Source organism: Agelaius tricolor, unplaced genomic scaffold (genome assembly GCF_023055355.1).
Source record: "Agelaius tricolor isolate 1412-34295 unplaced genomic scaffold, bAgeTri1.0.p SCAF_3, whole genome shotgun sequence".
NCBI lineage: Eukaryota > Metazoa > Chordata > Aves > Passeriformes > Icteridae > Agelaius > Agelaius tricolor.
The window spans coordinates 39,522,684-39,545,123 of NW_027269263.1; the positions used below are offsets into that span (position 1 = coordinate 39,522,684).

At 40.6% G+C, this 22,440-nt stretch overlaps 1 protein-coding gene across 2 annotated transcripts in view; it reads left to right on the plus strand.

The window, feature by feature from the left end:
* Window positions 1-319: 319 nt before the first annotated feature.
* The window catches only part of SLC38A4 (solute carrier family 38 member 4), a 33,187-nt gene continuing 11,066 nt past the window's right edge, over window positions 320-22,440 (plus strand). Inside the window, exons 1-6 of one of the 2 annotated variants that reach the window (XM_071423544.1) lie at window positions 320-429; window positions 16,188-16,418; window positions 17,205-17,295; window positions 18,580-18,695; window positions 21,609-21,682; window positions 21,807-21,899. In XM_071423544.1, the coding sequence (XP_071279645.1) occupies window positions 16,300-16,418; window positions 17,205-17,295; window positions 18,580-18,695; window positions 21,609-21,682; window positions 21,807-21,899 (493 nt within the window). In that variant the 5' untranslated portion in view covers window positions 320-429; window positions 16,188-16,299. Of the gene's footprint in view, window positions 430-12,038; window positions 12,384-16,187; window positions 16,419-17,204; window positions 17,296-18,579; window positions 18,696-21,608; window positions 21,683-21,806; window positions 21,900-22,440 lie in introns of those variants that run through there. The other variant, XM_071423543.1, reaches the window with a different exon arrangement.

Consider the following 22,440-nt stretch of genomic DNA (forward strand, 5'->3'; position numbering starts at 1 on the left):
GTTTCCTCTTCCCAAAGTGCTGAAGCTAAAGTAGCAGATCTTTAACATCAAGCCAAAAATGGACAAGAAGGAGCTCTATACACAAACACTTCTAGAAATAGAAGTATATTAATTTTCAGATAGAAATATCACTAAGCAGTACACACAGACATTGCATCTGTACACCTTCATAATTTTCTCACCTTCATAATTACATAGGACTATAGAAAGAAAATTGCTCACTTACCACAAGGCACAACTTACAATAACAAAACAAATTTTATCTTCTGAGTCTCCTTATTTTGCTGGAATGGAGGTGGGGAAAAATCCAGCTCAGTTCATCAGCATGTTTAAATAGTGTCTTTGAGAAAGGATTCAGAAGCAAATATGTACCCTTGCACTGGGCAGCTGCTCTTGTGGATTTCCAGTTAAACAAACATCTATTGCAAGGTATGTCTCGTAAAGAGGTTGCTTTCTCTAGGCTTTTTCTAGGTTCATGGTCACCACCTGGGAATTGTGGTTTTCAGATTTATGAAATTACTAGTGTATATTTGTGCACACTTGCAAAATAGTATAATGAACAATAGTGGTGTACAAATATGCAGCACATAGAAGCAGAACATCAATTTCCTGTGGGAATTTTTGTTTTCCAGGTTTTACTTCAGACTCTACTAAAGAGAGTCAAGCAGAGTAAGCAACTAAACTGGAGGAATGGAAGCTCATTTAGAATTGCTCTCTGTAATTTTTGCTGCTGGATCTAAGGAGGTGCTGAGAGTCTACATTTACCTCTGCCCTCTCCACCACCCCTGCCTCAGCTGTTAAACAGTTACCAGAATGTTAAACAATTTTTAACATTTGAGGGGAAAAAAAAGAAATGGAAACCCATGGTGACAAAATCAATATATAATACAGCTTTTTATATAATACAGCTATTTAATTTCTGATTATTTTCAACAGGAGCAGGGTAAAGAATGATGAGTCTTTGCAGGAATGGTGCCTGCTCATTGCAGTGGGCTCACAATCTTCCCTGTCATGTTCATTTAATCTGTTGAGCTACAAAAAAAGCTTTACTAATAAGTTTTGACTAAAAGAAATATTAATTGTGTACTGGAAGTCAGGAGCCACCTTTAGTACTTTGGGGGATTGAAAAAAAAAAAAGCTAATATACTGACAGATTTTTCTCATTAAGTACCATTTTAACCAGCATGGTAAATACAGTTGTTTTCAATGTCAGAAAGACAAAACTCCCCAATTTAGAGATTTTTTTTTTTCCTGAGGGCTTCTACAACTGTACAGAATTACAAGGCCTCAGCTACTGCCAAGCCTCTGTACTCACTTCTGAATTAGTGCTCAAAGTGGAGTGAAGTGTCTGGCTTCTTTTCTCTGATTTTTAGCAGCTGTGTTTGAATTGGAAGTTTGATTGACAATTATCTCACTTTGACAGAAGCTTGATTACTTGGACTATGAAAAGATTCTTTATGCTGTTTTGTAATAAAGAGTGGGTTTTTTGTCACAGGTTTTTAGCATTAACTCTTACTTGTTATTGACTAACCAAAACTACTATATTTTTAATTAAACCTAAAATATTAGGGATCTGTGCCTTAGTGTCTAGTTACTTCTTGGATTTTCTTATTTTGATGAAGTTTTAGCACAGGTAAAATACAAAATCAAATTTTCTCCAAGAGTTCTAGTGAGGAAGGACTTTGATAAATTCTGTTAATTTAGGATTAAAGACAGAACTAAAAGCCCAGAGTAAAGGCCCTTTGATAGCAGTGGGGGATGAGTAATGGAAAATGTTCTTGCTGTGGACTAATCAGAGTGTAATTGCTAAAGGAACCAATCTTTCATTAATTGCAAAGGAAGTAAACTCAATCAGTCATAATGTCAAAATATTGCAGTTCAGTTGAAGAATTTTATTGAACTAATTGATTTAATTGTTTTAAGTAATGCCATTATGAGTCATTATTAAGAAACATTATTCTCAATATAATTTTATAAAACATAAAACTTTTTATGAGGCAAATGATTTTCATTTCAAAAAAAGGATGAGACAATGGTTTTGATTTAAAAGAGCATCTTGACTAGGCTATGTTTTGTTAGAAACCACCAGTACTTGATTTTGGATGTCATCATAGATAGTGTGAAGCACTTTATAAGTAAGGGGTTCTTTAGGTACATTTAGCCTAGTTTAAACAGGTCTGATGGCACTTTCTGAGTCAGAAAACTTGTTTAATCTAATCCAAAGATAATGGACCAGGGATGTCTGCCTTGTGCTTTTGCACACCCTCCCTTCACTCCTGCTTAGCCATGAGTGTACTGCTGTACTGTACTTGTACTGCTTGTACAAGTGCTGTAATTTTCTTGCAAGTTCCAGAATTAGAAAATCCATTTAAACTGTAATAAGCAGTCCTGGCTTACCTTCCAGTACTGTGCCTGCTTATTGCCATTTGCATCTCTCCCTCCCATCTGTCAGATGTTCATGCAGCCACACAATGAGTGAGAACAGGACAACACTCTGGGTTAAAACTTACCTCTTTTTTTTCCCCTCCCATATGTATATATGACTATTTACAGTCACTGAGAAAGCAAAGAGAGTGAAAACACTGATTGGACCAGTGGGAAGTTGGCACTGCCTCTTTTAGCATCAGCATTTGCTTTTGTTGACTTAAGGGACTTGTGGGACTGCAGAATTAGCTTTACTCCTATGAGGCTCAAACCCAGCTGGGATCTGTGGAGCAAGAAACAGGAACCCAGATACGTCAGCCACAGTTCCCTTCCTCTCCCAGCAGTGTTCAGGCTGAATGAAAAATTCATCTCATTGGCACCAGTTCTGATGCAATATCTCCTAAATTCAAAGCCAGAGGGAGAGTGCTGCGTGTAACCCTGTACGAACTGCAAGTGCAGTATCCTGGCTGTATCTGTGTAATCTCTCTGTGTCTGTGACAGTGACAATAAATATTGACATCATTTCAAAGCCAAGCAAAGTGTTTGGGAGGTTTCCGTGCAGCCATGAACCCTTTGCATGTTTCTAGCAATATCCCTCTGGTCATTGAGTCACAGCAAACCCAATGACGTAAGTTTTTGAGGGTAGGTAATGTAACTTATTAGAACCAATGGTAGAAAACAGGAGGAAACAATCACATTTCTAGATGTCCAAAGGTAGAGCTAGTTAGTCTTTCAGAAGTGGTACAAAATCAAGGAGGGAGCAGCAGTGATTGAGTTCTTATAAGATGGCTTTCTTTGACTGTTATTTGTGTTCAGAATGTCACTCGACAGACTTCCTGCCATCAGGTTATGGAGTCAGTGTAGCTCAGAGGTTCAAAAGCCTTTGGCCAAAATGCCTTAAAAGCCTCTTGACTGAAATTATGCAGAAACTCACTGCAGCTGCAACATGAAAATAGGGTTGTCATTACTGTTGCTTTATCACTGCTATTTTTAGTATTACATATATGTCTCCTATGGCTTTACTTCTCAATCAAACACTATTATACTGTAACAACATACAGGCAAGTAGTACTTTTTCTAATTTGCTTTTTTTGAGGAATGAATAGAGCTTAAAACTTGGGAAATCTTAGGATTGGAAGTCATGAAGGCACGTCCCATGAAAGGCCTCTCAGGATTAGGTGTGGTACTGAGAGGGAGAGGACACTGCTGGGTCAGATACAGGCTGCCACCACACGAGGCTGCTAAACTCGGTGAATCAGTGGCTCCATCAGAGAGAGCAAAGCCTTGCAGAATTTTCACAATTTGGTCAGTGCAAAAGTATGTTTTGCACAAGGTAGCAGGAGGGATATAAAAACATGACAGTGTAATAAACATGTTTCAGCTAGTATAATAAACAGAATTTGGAGCCTTCAGAGCTGAGCCAGATTTCTCCTACAAAAGAGGAAAAGTGCATAGCCAGGCATTGTCTCATATGACAAATGATAATAATGAGCAATAACAATAACATGAATCACAGTTATAAGTCATCTGGTGATTTAATTTTTTTTTACAAACTATAAAGCATTATAGAAAGTCACTACCATGGGGTGTGGTGTACTATCAAAAGAAATATGTGGAACTGATAGAGACAAAGTTTTTCTAGCTATGAAGTTTCAGAAGAAAAAATTATAGGAACAAGAACGTGTCACATAAATTATGTTTTTAATCTTTTTTGCATTGCCTTTTGTTTCATGTGACTTTTTTACATCACTAAATAGCTAATAAATTGCAGACAGTTTTTTTTCCTAAGGACTTTGCATGCTCCTCTGCTGCTCAGCCTTGAATGTACTTATCCCTATGATGTCCAAATGAAACAGAGATGCACTAGTTTTGCACTCTGAGGGCTGTGGAGCAGAGAGTGGATTAAATTCACCAAGGACATTGCAGCACCTGATCCTGAGCTGTTGTGAGTTTATGTGAAAGGTATGTTTTGGAAGACATGCACCAGCACTGCCCATGCTCAAAGTCCAGCTCATGGAACCCTTAGTGCAACAGAGAAGAACTGAAACTTTGTCAGGCTGTCACATCCCACACCAGCAGGTGTGTGCTTGGTGTCTTTTGGTTGCGTAGATTGAACAGTGAAAAAGCTTTGACTTTAGAGAGGCTGAGTTGCCCAGGTATTGAGCTGCTTAGCCCTGCCCAGCTAGTGGCCATGCCAGATGAGACTCTCTCTCCCTGGGGAAAATATCAGTGCATAGCACACCGGAGTGTGAGCACTGGCTGCCACTCTGGTGCCTAAGCTCTCCATGAATGTTGCCTTAGAGCTGTGTTCAATAAGGAAGAAAAGTCTGCGGCAGAACCAAGAATTAAGGTTGTATTTTTTTTCCCTGGAGGAACTGCATGACCCCTGGGGAGTGCTCTGGGAGTGCAGCATATCACTCTCACTGTCAGAAGAGTGTAATGGGCTCAGGCTCTGCTGGGACAGAAATGTATTGGCTTCACCTCTCTGTCATTGATTTTAATAAATGGGAAATTGTTGTAAGGTGACAACACCCATGTGTCTCCAAAGGCATGCTCTTAGCCTTGTGTGAAGATAAACCTTTTTAAGAATCATATCTCATTGTGGCTGCTTCTAAGGAGCCTACTCTGTTTTCAGGGTTTGAGAAATATTGTTAAGTGGTGCAAAGAATTATACAGTGTTTAGACAGCACAATTAGTAATACTGGTCTCCCACAAAGTCTACTAACGAAAGAGGAATCTGATTGTTTTCTCAGGCTGGTTTTAAATGCATCTAGTTTGCATTAACATCTTGTTACTTTTATAAACAGAACTGTAGGACTACTGATGAAACTTAGTTATCAGTAGCTTTCTTTATATGTTTTATAAAACTTGTGCCTCTCTGCTTCCAAGGAGAACCTGTCTCTCTTCTCATATTCCCATTAGGTTGCTGTAGACAGCAATAATATCTCTACTTATCCTTTTTTCTGCAGGCTAACTCCTTCAACCTTACCTTGTATGCCTTGTACTCCACCACCATCTTGTACTCCTTCCTGGGGGAGCAAAACTCAAAATTGCCTGATGGAGGAGAATAATCTCTTCCACCCCTTTGACCTGCTGGCTGTGCTCCAGCTAATACAATCCAGATGGTTTCATGAGAAGTCTTCCAGGCCTTCCCTCTGTGACCATGGGGTTAGGAGTCATGATGGCCAGGCCTTCCACCCCAGCACATCATTCTGGCACATACAGAGGCCTTTGAGAACTGTACACCACTAAGCAAATATAGGCTCCTCTGGCTCACTAAACATGAACAAAAATGAATGTATATGTTCCATGTGTTCCCTATTAAATAATGAACAGTGAGCTGTGGGACTGGCAGTGCGCTTATCTCATGTAGATAACTGCAGATAGAAGCTATAGTGGACACATCTGGTCATGCAATGGGACAGGCACTGAGCTCCAGTGAAGAAGGATCCATAAGCAGGCTAGCCTAGAATGTAATACTGCTGGAAACCTTTCCTTACAGCTGAAGGGCCTCAGTGAGAGGTGGCAGCAGAGGTAGAAACCACTTAGATGAAATGTTCTGGCAGGTTGGATCTAAGCTGGGCCAGTTCTGAGGAATTATTCGGGATTTAGTAAGTTATTGCAGCTGCTGCAAAAATTAGCCTCCTAAAATAAGGATGAAGATCAAAATATTAAGCCAAGTTTAACTCCTTTTCTTTCTGGCTCTTCACGTTCTCCAGATCTTAAATAAGCAGAGGTTCCAAAGCCAAGTCTAATATGATGTTCCTAGAGCTCCTGAGTCTCAGCAACTCTCACTGCCCAAATCATAGGTGTCACACCAGTGGTACATTTGAGAGCCCAAACCACTTGCTCACATTTGGGCAGGACATGGCAGAAGCTGTGAGAAACCCCAGGCACTCTGTAACCTGCTGAAAATGCAGTTCTCTACCCTTAGCAAAAGGCAGAGTGAAAAGAGACTGGATAAATTGCAATAAGACTTCTCATCAGTACAGAAAGGGATATAATAGCTCAATATTACTCAGCTATTATATTTTAAAAACCATAGAATCATAGTTTTATACTCTGTAATATGCAGCAGCACCAATTTACTACTTTAGTGAATTCATCATTCTTTTGCCATGCAGCTTTGTTTGCTCAGCTTCCTTCCATGCAGAGCATGGACAATATGCTTTTTCTAGCACATATGGATATTTTGGAGCAAACAATAGACACAGACTCATGGTGAAAATATTCAGGTAGTCCCTGCCTTTGCTCGGGCAATGCTTGAAGCCAGGAATAATTGCCCTGACAGTGCAAGATATTCCCAGATATATTCTGAAAATAATGGGGGGGGGGAACCACTGAAGTGGGTTTTTTTAGATGAAGATGTAGAACAACAGAAGGCATGGAGTAAAAATCTAGGGGATGTTTTTCCTCTGTTCCTGACATCATTAAAACAGAAAGCAGACAAAAAAATTGTGTGGCAAATTCTTCTTTGAAATATTATGAGTAATACCTCATACCCTTCCCAAAGCCTAGACTCATACTGCAAGCCCTTAAGCAGCAATCTGAAGTGCATTAAAGAAGCTAGCTAGTGACCATAAGCCCCTTCTAGGAGGTTTGAATCCTTTTCAGAGACATTCCTATCTCCCTCTATTGAGATTATACAGACGCTGAGGTAAATTGCTTCCATTTTTAGTCATTGCATTGAATTGCCTTTTGTTAGGTGTTATGAACCTCCAGTTTTCCTTTTTACTTAAAAATATCGGGAAGCAATAAATACACTCTGCAGTGGCAGGAATCATTTCAACAGGAAGAGGTAGTAATGTCACAAAGGGAAAATCCTGTGCTGTCTGTAGTCATACTTATTATTAAAAGCATACTAAGTCAAAAAGTACAGTAGAAAAGCAGTTAATATATAGTAAATGATAGTGATGACTGAAATTTGTGTTTGTTATTAGGAATCCTATTTCATAAAATTAATCACATGAGCATTATTTAATATTCTTCTTTAGCTCTTCCTCTTAGTTCACTGTGGCCAACTGCAAATGCAGCTTTTCATTCTTGCCCTGTGAAGATCATTATTGCCAGAGAGACTGAAATAACCTTGGGGATAAGAAGAAATTCTGGTTTTGGAAAGGGAACACAGGATGTTGCAATCTTTTTCAGAACATGCCAGTTATTCTGCTACACAGAACTTAATACATTTACCAACTATCCTCAGTTTTGTTTTGCAAAATTTGTGAATATTAATATTTTAAAAGAGCACTTAGTTCTTTTGTGGGTAGTTATGTATTTACATATGTATGTGCGAAGACAAAAAGACCCTTAAGCCAAAACCTGCCCACTTTCTTCAGCAAATCTCTTCAAGAACTCAGTGGACTATTGAATTCCTCAGTAAGTCCTTTTTATAACTTGTTTCTGGCACATGGAGTGTTGTTTGCCTAATGTCTGGCCATGTCTCACCTAATTGCATTCCTGCCATCAGTATTTTTGAGAGCATCTTTAATATCTTTGTGTCCATGCCTGTGGCACTAAGCAGTTCCCCATACTCATCAAAACACTGATTGTGAGACTTGTGGAGAGCAGCTGCTCCAGCCTCCTCCACAAGGAGCAGCTGACACCAGCACCAGGTCATCTCAGACACGACTCTGCCTTGTAAAGCCTCTAAACCTTCAAGGACAGTGGCTCTGCAGCCTCTGTTCCCTCACCAACCTGTCCCAAATTTGCACTACTATTCTCCTCATGGCCAATCTGAACCTCTCACACTGGTGGCTTCTGCCCCATGTCTGGGCTTCCTGGCCCAAGTGAGAAGACTCTGCCTCTGTAATCTTTTTAAATACCCTTCAAGTAGCTGCAGCTTGCTCTTGTGCATCCCTTTATCTTACCCCAGCTTAAACAAACATCCCTTTCCCAAACTTTTCTATTTTGAAAGATTCAAATATTTCTGTCCAGCTGAAATCATGCAGGACCTTGAATTTGCAGGATCTGAGTGAGAATTCAGGTTGCTTGAGGTGCAGGAGATATCACTGTCCCTCTTGGCCTTACACTATAAAAAACTGAGAAGAAAACCCTAATCTGTAATGGCTACTTAAAAGGGTAAAACATAGCAAGAGTCAAATAATTCTGAAAATATCCCTGCAAAAAGCTTCCTAAGCATTTTAAGGTGGGGTTTGGACCTTTGTATACATGGGTATGTAGGGTCAGGTGCTTTGAATGCAGCTGGTTTATCATCACCAGGATTACTTTTACTTGTAGTGTATTAGTGTAGAGCACACAGCCACAACAAAATTGCAAAATAATCTTTGGTTTGCCCTGCACACTGTCTCAGTGCCAATGACAATGAACACAAAGTGAAAACTTAACACAGAGCTACAACAAAATCTCCTTCAACTTCAGAACATAGTATTTGAGCAAGAAGCAAACTCAGACAGATAAAGGCTCTTGTGTCAAGAGGAAAGTAGCATGAGTCAGAGAGCAATTACTACAAAACAGGAAAATGTTAACAAAAAATTGAACACGACCTCAAGCTCCATGAAAACATGGCCAAAATACAGGAAAAAAGTGTTTATTATTTTGGTAAAAAACATCTCCAGCATGTTTAGTGAATCTCATGTCATGCTGTAAAGGCTTTTTGTCAACCTAGGCTCCAGACACAGCAATGCAAGCAGCCACAAGGGCAGCACCACAGTCCTGACCTGTGTTGCCCAAACCCAGATCCTGGAGGCTGACCACCAGCTGCATGGGGGGCAAAAGCTGGGGCAGAGGCAGGCAGCAGAACATGCTGGACTTCCCCCAGCAGTGATCCCCATGTTTGGGGGATCCCAAGAACCAAGCTCTGGGCCAGCACCTCCAATTCACACAACCAGGCCATCTCTAATTACTCTTTGTCTCAAACAAGGGCTCTAAGCAATGGGCTGAGAGGTTTTGTGCCCTAAAGAGCATTATAGTCTTCAGAAAACAGAACCTGTTGTGGGAGGCTGTGCCTGGGGGACAAAGGATCATTGAGCCTTTTTTAATGGCACTGCCACCACTGCCAGCTCTAGGTTCTGCCAAAAACCTCTGCTCTGGAAACACCCTTCAAACTCTAGAAGACTCTGGAAATACACACTTATAGCTACAGAAGATTGTTCCTGTTTCCTCTGTTCAGGAAATATGGCCTCAGTCCTCAGAACTGCTGTGCCTGGACATTTCTCCTGTCAGCAAAGGCAGGTATTACTGCAGCAGTTTTCTCTATAAGACATAAGATAGCCAAAAGGCACCAGAAAAGAAAAATATAACATCTACCAAATATCATAATTTTAACTGCAATTAATCTGGCTTCTTCTGAGAAAGGGTAAACAGGGGCCTGGGCTGGGCAAACACTCCCTGGTGAGCTTCAGGGTGCTCCATAGGCCCTGAGGTGACTAACAGAGCTTGTAGTATGATCCCACAAATTAACAAAGCTTTATTTAGTAGCTTCTGGTGGAAAAGTAACCAAGAGTACAATTGGCCCTTTTTTTGAATGTAAGTGGAGCTACTCTGACTGCATGATTCTGTGGCAGAGACGCGTCACACATGTCAGTGTGTGACAAAGCTAGGTCCAGCTACCAGAGGCAAGGGTGGACATCACAATGTTGTGCTTTCTTTTGTTCACTGTTTCCAACATTCTAATCAAGAATTTAAGCCTGTTCTTCGTCAGAAAACAAAAAGAAAATGTTTTGGGTTTTTTTCTTTGAACTCTTGCACGACCTCGAGCAATACTAGCAAATACAAAGTTTTCTTTACAAATAGTGAAACCAGCCAAGCTGAAGACAAAACAGAAAGGGTCTTGAGTTAGCATGTGCCTCCCTTCAGTGGGAAGATTGGACACTGGCATTTGTGCTCTGCTGAAAGAAGACTTTTCTGATGAAAATTAAGCAGTGCTTTTCTAGTTAGGGATAGGCAAAAAGAACTGGCAGAGTCAAAAAAACCTGTGTTAAGAAATCGTGTTAGCTGCCTCTTCTCTGCAGAAAAAAAATTGCCTACAGGCATATGAATGGTTTCTGCCAGCTCCAGCTGCCTGCACACCTTGCCTGGCATCTTTGAGGCATCAGGTGCTGGGACAGGGGCCCTGCTGAACACCATCAACCCTGATGACTCCATCCCTCCATGCACTGAGGAAAGATCCACCCAACTACCATGATGTGGCTGTACAGAGAATTGTGCCACACTGCTTAGACTCAGTGGGAATCAGAAATAGACATCGATATTTGTGGTATTTGAAAAGGAAATTACCTCTAATCTTGATTATTATTTATTTAATCAGGTTCAAAAAAATGCATCAGAAGTAATTTTCACAGCTGTTGCTGATTTGTTAGTACATCTATCCCCCAATGTCCCTGCTGTTTTCTTTATGGTTTGCGGTCTTATTTTCTTTTGTTTAAAGAAATGTTTTTCTCTCCCCTATTGTTACATGAAACAGCCAAATGAGCAACAGAGCACCAAGGAGGCTGTCCATACCCACAGCCCTGTCAAGTGTGCAAAGCAAACAGGCTCAAGCAGAGCACAGCTGCCTGCCCCAGGTCCCCTGGCAGCTCTGCTCTCTTACCCTAGCAATGGCATAGGAAAACCTGGTCCTAAACTTCTGCTGAGAACTGCCTTAATTCATTCAGGACACCTATTCTTGGTCATATGCCTTAGAGGGAAAGCCTGTTTCCCTCATTAGATCAACTGATGAAATGGAAAACACAGGGAGCTTTCAGACTCAAAGTCCATTCAACCAATCTAGGCCCAAAAATTTCTTCATTTTTCCAGCTATGTTTAAATCAAGATGGGACCTCTGGCTCCAAACCTTGCACCTCTTAATCTTTGGATTGCTCTACTTTTGGCATCGTATGGCATGACTGGCCTTACAATCACTTGTCTTTTCATGGGAATGCACAACTGAGGAAGACAGAGCTTATTTTTGTTAAACCATTTGTCTGAGTCTATATTGGAACTCAGATTTCTTTTTGGGGAGGAACTCTGGAACCAGCACACCATAGCCAGTTCTGGCAGCAAACAAGCAGAAGGCCTGGTGACACTGAAGCAGGGTTGGGTTCCCACAGGTTGTCACCCAGCCTGAGCTAAAGCAGTCTGAGTGCTCCACAGGAAACTCTAAGAATTAAAAATTACATCCCCTCACTTGCCCTCCTGCCTTCACAGTCAGGCCAGTCTGAGGGCTTTAATCACAAAGCCTACATGGGTGAGAGGCCTGGGGGGGTAGATGTGGGTTTTAATTATGGTCATTATGTAATTGGATAAAATTCTACAGTAAATTCTGCAGTATTACAGGCAAATCACAGATAATTAAATACTTCTCCACAGGCCTATATTGCCATCAAATGAATAACATTTGTCACTGGACATATATCTCCTCAGCTGACATGACACTAAATATTTCAGCTGGGAGACTAAGGCACAGGTCAAACAGCCCCTTTGAAAGCACACACTTCAGACCAAGTCCAGACAGGCAGTGCAAGATATAGCTCTGTTGTCACAGAGATAAGAACAGTGTGGGAGCAAACAGGTATTTCTTCCAGAACTTATTTTCCAGGCTCTTTATTATTGTGCTACTGCAAGATTAATGCATGCACATTATTCAAAACTCCAGACAGTCAAATGAGAGTGTGATCAAGCTTGGGTGGTGTGTTCTGGGGAGAGGCATTTTGAAATAGGGCTCAGCTCAGCGAGCAAATAGCTCTGGTAACTGAGATGTTTGCCCTCAGTGTGCTCCAATAAACTGATTTACCTTTCTTCTTTTTTTTCCCCTTTTTTTTTTAAGAGCTGACGCAAGTTTGTCAAAGGGAGTTGTTTGGTGTAGCAGCTGTTGATTGGTTCATCCCATACACTCCCATTTGTCTTTAAATCACTGTTCAACTGCTCTAGATTGCATATGAGTAAACTTTTTCTTACAGGTGCAATTCCTAAAAGATATAACCTGTCTAGCAAGTGAGGAAAGGAACCCACTTAACTCAGAGGTAAACTTTCTTTCTTTATAAAATTTTATCAATGTATTTTAGACACTGGCCATATCTTCAGAAACTGGGAATTATAAATTTAATTAATCTGTAAATATAAGTGCAATATGAAGGATGGGCTCCTTAAGATTTACTGACATGGTAATTTGTACTGGCAAATATCTTTGATATTTCTTCAGGAATGAAATTTAGACTTCTCTTTTGTACAGAAAATCAAAATCTTAGCAACCACAGAACAGCAAAAGTATTCAAAATTTCCCAGTCAATTAAGAAATGAATGATTGCTTTCCTTTGCAGTCCTTGGCTATCTTCTGTGAAATTTTGTCCAGGCTCTTGAGTTACTTGGCTAATGTTTCTTTGAACAAATTAATTTGGGAAAGTGGGCTTTACATTTTAATTATTTATTTGACAGCTGCAACACTTATTTCATTTTGAAATAGCCCCATAGAAAATAACCTTATAAGGTCACTGTCATGAAGACGAAGAATCTGGCAAAATCTGCTACATTGGATACCATGGCAGAGATTACAAATATTGATATTGCAAAATCCATGAAAGTGTTAGTCATATCTGTGACCTGGCATTATTTGCCCAGTGGTTGTCCATTCGCCTGATGTTCTAACTGCAGACTGGACAGAAATCAATAACCTTGTGAAATCAGATGCCAAAAATTTCATAATTTTCCGAATCATTGCTGGAAACCATTACTTAATAAATGATGCAGAACAGTCCCCTGTACTTGAAGAGGAAAACTAGTTTTATAGAGATAAATAAGTGTCCTCTAATAATAGGTAAATTTCTTTTGCAACAAGTATTTCCATTTTAATACCATACTTTAAGAAAAATCTTTTCTGTTTAGCCAAATACTACAAGAGGCAGCAAAAATATCATTGTATTGAAGGCAAGTTTGAGGAACACCGGGAATCTAAGAGATTTCTCTTGTATGTTTAGGCACCAAAATCATAGCTCTGAAGCAGAAAACATTAAATCCCAGGGAAGCTAAAGCAGGAGAATTTTGGTGGTTTTCTTCCAATATTTTAGGCAAAGCTTCTGGCAGGGCCCAGGCCTGCCCAACCTTGGTGGCTGTGCTTTCACGCCATCCCTGCCCTGGTTCCTGGCTGTCCCCCCAGGAGCAGCAATCCACCAGCAAAACTCCTGAAGGGGTGCAACTGAGAGCCCAATGTCAGTGCATCTCCTTTATCTAAATATCTTGCAGGCTGAGTAACAGCTTCAGAGGTACAGGGTCACCCCATGTCCCCTTCAGGTGAAGAAGTGACAGCTCTGCCTTTTCTCTGTTACTTGTGGGGAGAACATGCTACCAGTGCCTGTACATCTCCCAAAGCCCTCAGTATCTGCAGTGCTAGGAACTGAAGATATGGATTGCCACTGACTAAGGACCAGCCCTGCCAAGTTCTGCTGAAGTTCAAAGGCACCATTGGTCATAATCACAGTTCTTAGTGTTTGCAATATTCAAATCTAATAGCAGTCCTGTTTTATGGGTCTCATTCTCCCCATATTTATGCCAATGGCTTTCTGCTCATGGTTCGTAAACCTCTGGAGTTCTACCAACCTCTCCCTAAAAAATTACAACTGCAAGAAGGCAGGTTCTCAATAGACTTAATTTTGCCAACTGAATCTTTGTGCTTTCACCAGAAGACTTTTAGGAATTCAAAGATTAAAACAATAAAATAAAATAGAAAATCGTTGCTTTATGCAGTGATTACACAGCCTCTTGAGATGACGTCCATAAATCAGACGACTTGCGTAAATGTTTGACAGGGCAATGTCCAGATGATTTTTATGCTGTAACATGTATTTTCAGTCAATTTTTCCATATTGTTTGCTGTGCTGCACAAGCTTTCATCTTCAGCCTAATCTTTGTTCAGCTTAACTCCTGGCAACTTTTTTGCTTACTTTTCCTCCGTTTCCCATCTCTTTGAAGATCTGTATTTTTTGGACTGCCACTTCTGGAAAAGACATTTTTCCAACAAAAGTTAGGCAGTGCACACAGAGGAGGTTTTACCCTTTACCAGAACAGGGATGAGCACAGATAGATTTGTTTTCCTGACTTCTACACCACAGATTAAAAATAAGCATCAAGAATTGGAAAAACACTCTTTCTCAGACAGGGCAGTGTCTGTGTTTGAAGACAGTTCTGTGAATGAAACCACAGTTGTCAGGGCTCTGTTGGGGGTGGAGGGGTGAGGAGACTGTTACTGTTTTTTATCTCATGGAGTTATTAATATCCTAAGCAAGCAGAATCCCCCAGGCATTGAAATGGGAGTGCCAGCAGCTCTGTCCTGATGCCTGAGTCACTCATCCCCCCACACATACAAACACTCTGCGAGGCAGCAAAAAGAATTAAAGCCAGCCACTCTCTCTGGTAGGAAATTTCCTAATGCACTGTGATATTGCTTCTCCTGCTCAGTTGTCTAGTCTGGGTGAATGCTTTTAGTAAGAAGCAAGGAATTTGACATTAATTTCTGGCCTGGAGTCAGTTTTAACCTCCAGGATTGGTATTTAAAGTTTATATTTGCATTTTAAACACATGCACTCCAACATCTTGCCACTACAGATATGCTTGTAGATGTTCCTAAGAACAGCATATAATCAGTATCAGAGGACAGCAAAGGTCTGGTCATTGAGCTGGACCTATACACCCATAAATGCAAACCCAGGAGAAAGGCTATTAAATAATTGCAGATTTAGTGTTGCAAAGAGCCAGACTTAGAAAATTATTTGTTGCAATGTTTTCTGATATTGTTATGGAATGCTGAGCTGCATTTGACATGTCATAAATGAAAATTGTCATTTATGAAAATTGTCATAAATCTGGCCAGCGTGTCTGATTGCAAGGCAGCAGGTAAAGGTCCAGGGAACTGCAGCTGTGGCCCCAAGTGTGTGCTCTCTGATCTCTGCTCACTCCCTTCACTGGTGTCCCCTCAGCTGTGGAATGGACACACAGAATGCAAGAAGGGAGAAGGATTGCAGAACTGCAGCATTTCTTGAACAGTGTTTTCCTCTTAAATCTGATAATAAACAAATGAATTCACATGTGTATCTACAGATGAGTCTGTAGCACACAGCTGCTGAAATCCCAGAGGTGAAGCTCTCTTTGTAAATTTGGGTCGTACAATTTCATTTCGTCCGTAAAATAAATAAAGAGATGAGCATTTATTCATATGATTTTTAAAAGGCAAGAATTTTTCTCATGGGGTAAAGATAATAAGTCTAATATCCCTGTAATAATCCTGTGTGAGACAGAGCTTCCAGTGATGGGTTAAGTAAGAATTAAACACCGGTCCCCTTAGAAACTGGCCTATCAGAATTGCACCTCCCAGTTATCAAAAAATGGTCATACAGAGATGCTCACCTCTGTCAGATCCTAGTGAAAGGGACAAATCTACAAAACATTTAAACCTGTGACAACATTGATCTTCCAACAAATGGGAAAGCCTATATACTGCTATACTCCTGTTTTTATCAGAAAACACTTCTGCATCACCCTCCCCTAGAAACTCCAAAGCAGCAGTTCAGGAAATTATTTTCTGCTGGCTTTGTATTTTTTCCAGATGCTGGATATCCACTGTGCATCTGTTGGCCTCTGCACCCTTTACCATTTAAAGGGAGACAGGAGAACCAAGAGCATATAAAGAGACTTTTATCCTTGCCCAGAATTTTCCCAGTCTGCAACAGTTTCCCCTCTTAATGCTGTTACAAAGATCAAACACAAACCAAACAATTCACACTGGTTTATCTAATTTGAAGAAAACTCTAATGAGTTCTGTTGTGTTTTGTTTGCAGAACAGAGTGTTCTGGCAGTCCCTGCATGACAGAGAGGACCCACAAGCAGACGGCACAGTGCTGTTTACCCTGAAGAAGCGAGTGTGTGTGCTGGAAAGCGCTGACCGCTCTAATGGATCGCATGGAGCTGCAAAAAGTCAACATCGAACCTGATGATCAGAGCAACAGTGGGGAAAGCCTCGAAGACAACTACAGAGAGCCAGCTGATTCAGAAAAGGCTGCAATTAGCAGGTAGGCATTTCTCTGTTCTGTTAAGGCTAGAAAGCAGTAATCACTAAATAATCTTCACTAATGGCATCTGGGAAGTTTCCCCACAGCACTGACCCTCCTTGCTCTGTGCTCTGGAGGACAGTGTGCCCAGAACAACAAGGCAGCCCAGGTCCCCCCTTGCCTGCCACCACCTGGACTGATATCTTCAGGCTCCCAACACAGACTAACCCTTGGCAATTTCCAACTACTTCAGTCGGATAGTACATGTGTAATTGATACGCTCTCAGAGAAGTTCAGCCTGGGCACATTGAGGGGGAATGTTTCCCAGGGCAAGGTATGGAGGGCAGCAGGGACAGCCCACCCTCAGACATTCCAGCAGAACCCACCACAGCACTAGCACCTGTGTGGCTGGAAAAAGGCATCTCAAAGCCAGGCATCAGTCTGCTGCTCTCAGCTTGCTGCTCCCTCCAGCACGTATCTCCAACAAGGGCCTTTGTTCCCCAGACGTGAAGCACGTGCTCAGCTTCAGCGTGTTATTGACAGTACAGATCTGCTTTCCAACATCTGCAATCAAGTGTAATTCAAAGATTACTGGGCCTAAAACTAAATTCAAAATCAAAGCAAAGATCTACTAAACATGCCATTGGATATGAGAACTTTACAGGAGAACAGTCCTTTTTTTGATGGATTTTTAAATATTCAGAGCAATATCAAAGGAAAGTTTCCACTGATGACAAAAAGCACCACTCAAATAAAATGTGTATCATAAGCTTTATCTAATGTTTTCTTATTTTTCTTTGTGTTCAGTCCCTTTGCTAGTGATGATGCAGAAAGTCAGAAGTTCCTTACAAATGGATATCTGGATAAAAAGAAATTGGAAGACTATAATGAAGAATATGTAAGTTTTATTCTTTTTAAATGAATGAATGATTGATTACAAAGTAGATCTTATTGACCTGATTTTTTTCTTAAAGTGTCAGTAAGCAAAATTACTCTGGAGCCTGGCCAGCATAATCTTGGCTTTCAAAGAATAAACACATTTTCTAACAGTTAGTGCAGCAAACCCTTTCTGTTATCTTACAAGTAAAATTCAGTCTTTCCTACACAAGTAATCAGAAAAATTCCTTAGATCACACTTGAGCTTCAGTAACATCTCCATTAATCTCAGCTGAGATGTGCAGACAGTGGGGCATTGCACCCATTTTCCTGACAGGACATTGGGCTCAGAAAGAGTTTGTTGTTCCTACAGCCAGGTAGATCTGTGCCTTAGTGGATACATGCTTGTATTTCTAGTTTCCAGCATCTGTGCAAATGAATCTACATTCAGCTGCACTGCTTTAAAGAAAGAACCTTATTGTTTTGGCTTTATGATGCTGAGCTCTACATGGTCAGCACATGTCAACATGACAGCTCCACATGCAAGTGGAAGCACAGGACCAGCTCCTGGGGCATGCATGTGGGTACCTCTCTGCTAGGATTTAATGTTACTCAATTGTTAGTGAATTTGATGAAATGAAAAGCATTATTTTATCAGTGGTGTTACAGATTTTATTAATGAATGATCACATAAAATCAAAAATATTATTTGTAATTGTAAACCAAAATTAAGAGCCATGTTCCCTTTTTCTTTTCCACTTGGCATCTGTTGTAACCCATTTACACACCATCCTCTCTCTCCTAGGTTTTGTTCTCTTCCATTCTTCTGCTTCCAGCCACACAGCACTCCTTTCTTTCTTCCCCCCAGACACCTTTTTAGTTCCCCCCCCAAAAAAGTGCATTTTACTTGGAGACAAATTCAATAATCTGTTGTACTCATTTTTTTAAAAAGTCTGAATATTTAAGAATTGGTAATTGAGAAACCTGTTTGATAAGAGCATGTGTTTCCATGGAGGCTGGCCAGCATAGCCAGTGTAACTGTGTCACCTAAGTCACCTGTCAGGAATGCAAGCCTCCTCCTGACTGAGACAATGCAAAAGTGGGAAGAGGCAAACACTACCAGCACAGCTGTCTTTGGGGTAGACTCCTTTTGGTGGCAAATGCCTCTGGGCTTGGGAACCTTGAAAAAGCTCCACCTCTAGGCATCAAGGGAGCAGTATAGGGAACACCAGCAATGAGGATAATTAGCCAGTCATGCTTAGTAAAATGCAAATGAATTGCCATTTTCTGTTCTTGCACCCAACAGCACAGGGGTAGAACTTCCTTTGGAATGTCCTCGTTCAACCTCAGCAATGCCATTATGGGCAGTGGCATCTTAGGGCTCTCCTATGCCATGGCCAACACAGGAATTATCCTTTTCATGTAAGTACATAGAAAAATAAGCAAATAGAATATAAGCAGGGGGCTGAAGTTTTTATGATTAGAGAGGTATGTTAAGCTTGGTTTCTTAGCTGAAGATTCTTGTAAGATCCTCTGTAATGAGAGCATTTCAGCTTCACCACAAGGAACCATCCACTGCTGAAAATTCACTGCCAAAATTTTAAACCTCCTTTGTGTTAGAAACACGACTGCAAATTGGTACTGTGCAGTCAAAAATCAGAAGGAAAGAACAGCATGCTGGTCCTAAAATAACAAGACCGATCTTGCCAGTTTACTATGGGAATCCAGCAAGGAAATTAAATCACTCATAAATATGTTTACATCATCCCAATCATCTAATCACTATGTAGAAATGGAAGAAGAGCATTCGATATCATCTGAAATGGCAACATGCTTTGGGTGCAAGGGCATTCACAGATCTAATCTTGTTGGTCCAAGTCTGTCTGTACCCAATGTGCACAAAGGACAGCATTGGTCTGTGACTGACAAACAGGATCTACACAGAATGGGTTTTGATAGACAGTAACATAGAGCCATGGGAAGATTTTTAATCTATGGCTAACATCTGGCTCCTTTTAATGAGATGAATTCTATTGAAAATAAATTTGGGGTTTTTTTTTAAAATTATTGATTTTAATTTTAGCTTGAAGCCTTAATTTTATCCTTTCATGAGACTGGAATAAACCATGATATTACTGTGTGACAATTAGCCATTTTTGACATTACTGAAATCTAGCATGTTTTTATAGAGCTTCTTGCTTGTGGGGACTGTGTAACTATAACAGCAATAGCATTTAAAATTTTACATGTAGCTTACAGTTGCTAAGAAACATCTCCTGTTTTGCCAATATAATTTTTAACTGAAAATTAGCTGTAGATTCAAATGCTGTTCTGTATAAGCACTTCATAACACCTGCATCCAACTGGTTTAGATATAGTACGTGCAGAGCAAAAATTGGAAGCCAGTTCTAAAACTGACATTTTGTCAGAGTCAGAAAAATGTAGGATTTTTTTCTCCTCCAACTTTTTCTGAGCACTTGTACTAACTGGTATGCTCATAAATGATCACTGGAAAGAAAACTGTGATATGTTAAGCCTCGCTAACAGGGAAAAATATTATCTTTATAATATCTTCATTTTGAAACTCTGATCATACTGATTGGTGGCGAAAAATTCTGATACAAGCCTAATGATATAAGCTCTGTTGGCAGTGCTAAAGTAGGGAGTAATGCTAAAGCAAAAAATCTCCCCCCACAGCTCACTTTCTTTGCTATGCTATTTCCATATTTTCTGAATGAGAACATTCTCCCTTTTGGTAAAGGAAGGAATTTTATTTAGAAGTATGAACTTGTGTGTAGATACTGTTACCCCTACAGCAGTTATCCAATTGCTTGAATTCCTCTGCTTTCACATCACGTGATGTTAGTGTTAGTGGGACAGAAAAATCCCATCTACTAAATGGAAACTGCTGGACATGAATTCTAATTGAGATGATGCTGGCAGCATTGTATTTACTCTTCTCATGTTGCCCAAGTGCTTTCTTGCTGGAAGGTGTTCTACAGGGTGAAGGAAAATAGAAGGCTCACAAAATTCCAAAAGCAACACTTCTGCTGCCCAGCATGATTTAGCAAGTGCAACCAGGAGGACTTTGGTTTACCCCATCTCATGTGTCAGGACATGGAGACCATGTCTCTGAACAGCAGGTGTATGGGTGCCCCTGATCAAGGAGGGTGCCACCTCAGCAGACTGCACTGTCACCTCAGACATGATCCCTCCCCTTACCATATTGCATGACCTCACAGCAGGAGACAGCCCTGCCCACACCAAGGTGGTAGCACTGTCTGTCTCTCTTGAAGAGGGAAACTTCAGAGGAAATTCTGATGGTCTGGTGGTTCATCACTCAGCCCCAGGGCCTGAGTCTGCTCCTAGACTCATTTATGAACCTGGCTGTCAGTGTCTCCTATATCTGTACCAAACCTCGTGTTCAGGGGAGTGGGAGCTGTGGGCACAACCTCCTGTTCAGCCATGGGATAAAGTGCATCCGTGTTTTCTATCTCTGTCATGTTATTCTCTTCCTCACTAGCACTTGGGCAGGCTGGTGACAAGATGGTTAAGGTAATAAGATATGTTGTGCATAGTGCTGTGCCCCAAAAATCTCATACAAAGCTACATTTTTCACAAGCAGTTTACAGGAGGCAGATAGCTGAAATCACATAGGATGCACCAGTTGTGTGGCAGAAACATGGCAGTAGTCAGAATTACTGAAGTCAGGTACCAGTATCTTCAGGCAGATAAGACTACAAGCTAAGCTACCCGTGCTCCAAGAGCAGGTTTTCCAGTGTTGTGCCATGCTTTAACGTGATGCAAGATTTCTAATGTACCTACACAGCAGGCAACTAAGCTCCACTGCACAGTGATAGGCCAGAAGTCAAAAGCAGTGACCAGCCAAGCATTGAAGTTGTCCCAGTCACAATTTGCTTTTGGGTTTCATTTTTGTGGGGTTTTTTGACAGCTCTGATTAAGGAGAGATTTGTAAATGAGAGGTCAGTGGGCAGGTGAGAGTCCAAAGACCAGATTCTTGCATAGAAATCTGTTTACTTTAGTGGGATCTTGTTAAGATATAAGATTTTGTCCTTGTGGACTAGCACAGAACTAGCACTTACTGGACTTCAACAAGCCTTCAGGGGCACTCAGAGTGTATAAGGTGCAACTTTACTCACAAGGAAGCTACAGTTGACACTTAGCTCTGCACTTAGCACTGGGAGACCAAAGAACAAACTTGCTGAAAACTATTTAGGACATGTTGAACTTCATGAGACTGAGCAGCGTATGTTCAAATCAAGGGAGTATCTCTGATGTCCTGCTTAGGATTCTGATTTCTGCTTTGCCTTGCAGAGTTCTGCTGCTCAGCGTAGCAATATTGTCACTCTACTCGGTCCACCTTTTACTGAAGATATCAAAAGAAGGAGGTAGGAGGCTGTGATTGACAATCTGTATTGCATGCATGTATTTTACCTTGGAATGTAATTTATCAAGTATGTCCAATGTAGTGACCCATATTTTTGTTTTGATTTTTTTGGGGGTTTTTTTCAGGATCATTAATATATGAAAAACTGGGAGCAAAGGCATTTGGCTGGCCTGGGAAGTGTGGTGTTTTCATTTCAGTCACAATGCAGAATATTGGAGGTAAGAGACAAAAGTTTTCTAGCTTCCAATGCTCTTTCTACAAAACACAAGTGATTTCATTCTCTCCTCTGTCTGGCTAAATGGTATCAGAGATGAGCCAGATACAGCATACATTGTATTGTAAAAATTAAGGATATGAGGAATTCATCTCACTATTTTCAGTGTATGGTGAAAGACAGTTACCTGGCATCTCTCCATGACCAGTGAAGAGGCTTCAGTGATGGCTAAAGTGGCCTGACTGACTGTCCTCAAGGAACTGGCCATTCTCTTTATTGACTATGGCTCAGTCTGTCCTTAGCATCTAGTTGAAGCACCTGCTTCAACTTAGAAAAGATTAGTCAGACCTAAAAGGAACAGCACAGGGTTCTGACGTCTCCATAAAAGGCTTTGAGTGGTTCATTTTTCAGCTGAATGAATATATTTGAATTATTCCTTCAAATAAGAGTTGGGTTGTGTTATTCCTAAAATGCATGTTTAAAGTAATTTTTGAATGTACTCACCCACAATGATTCTTCCTGTAAAATATCTATCAAATAAACTC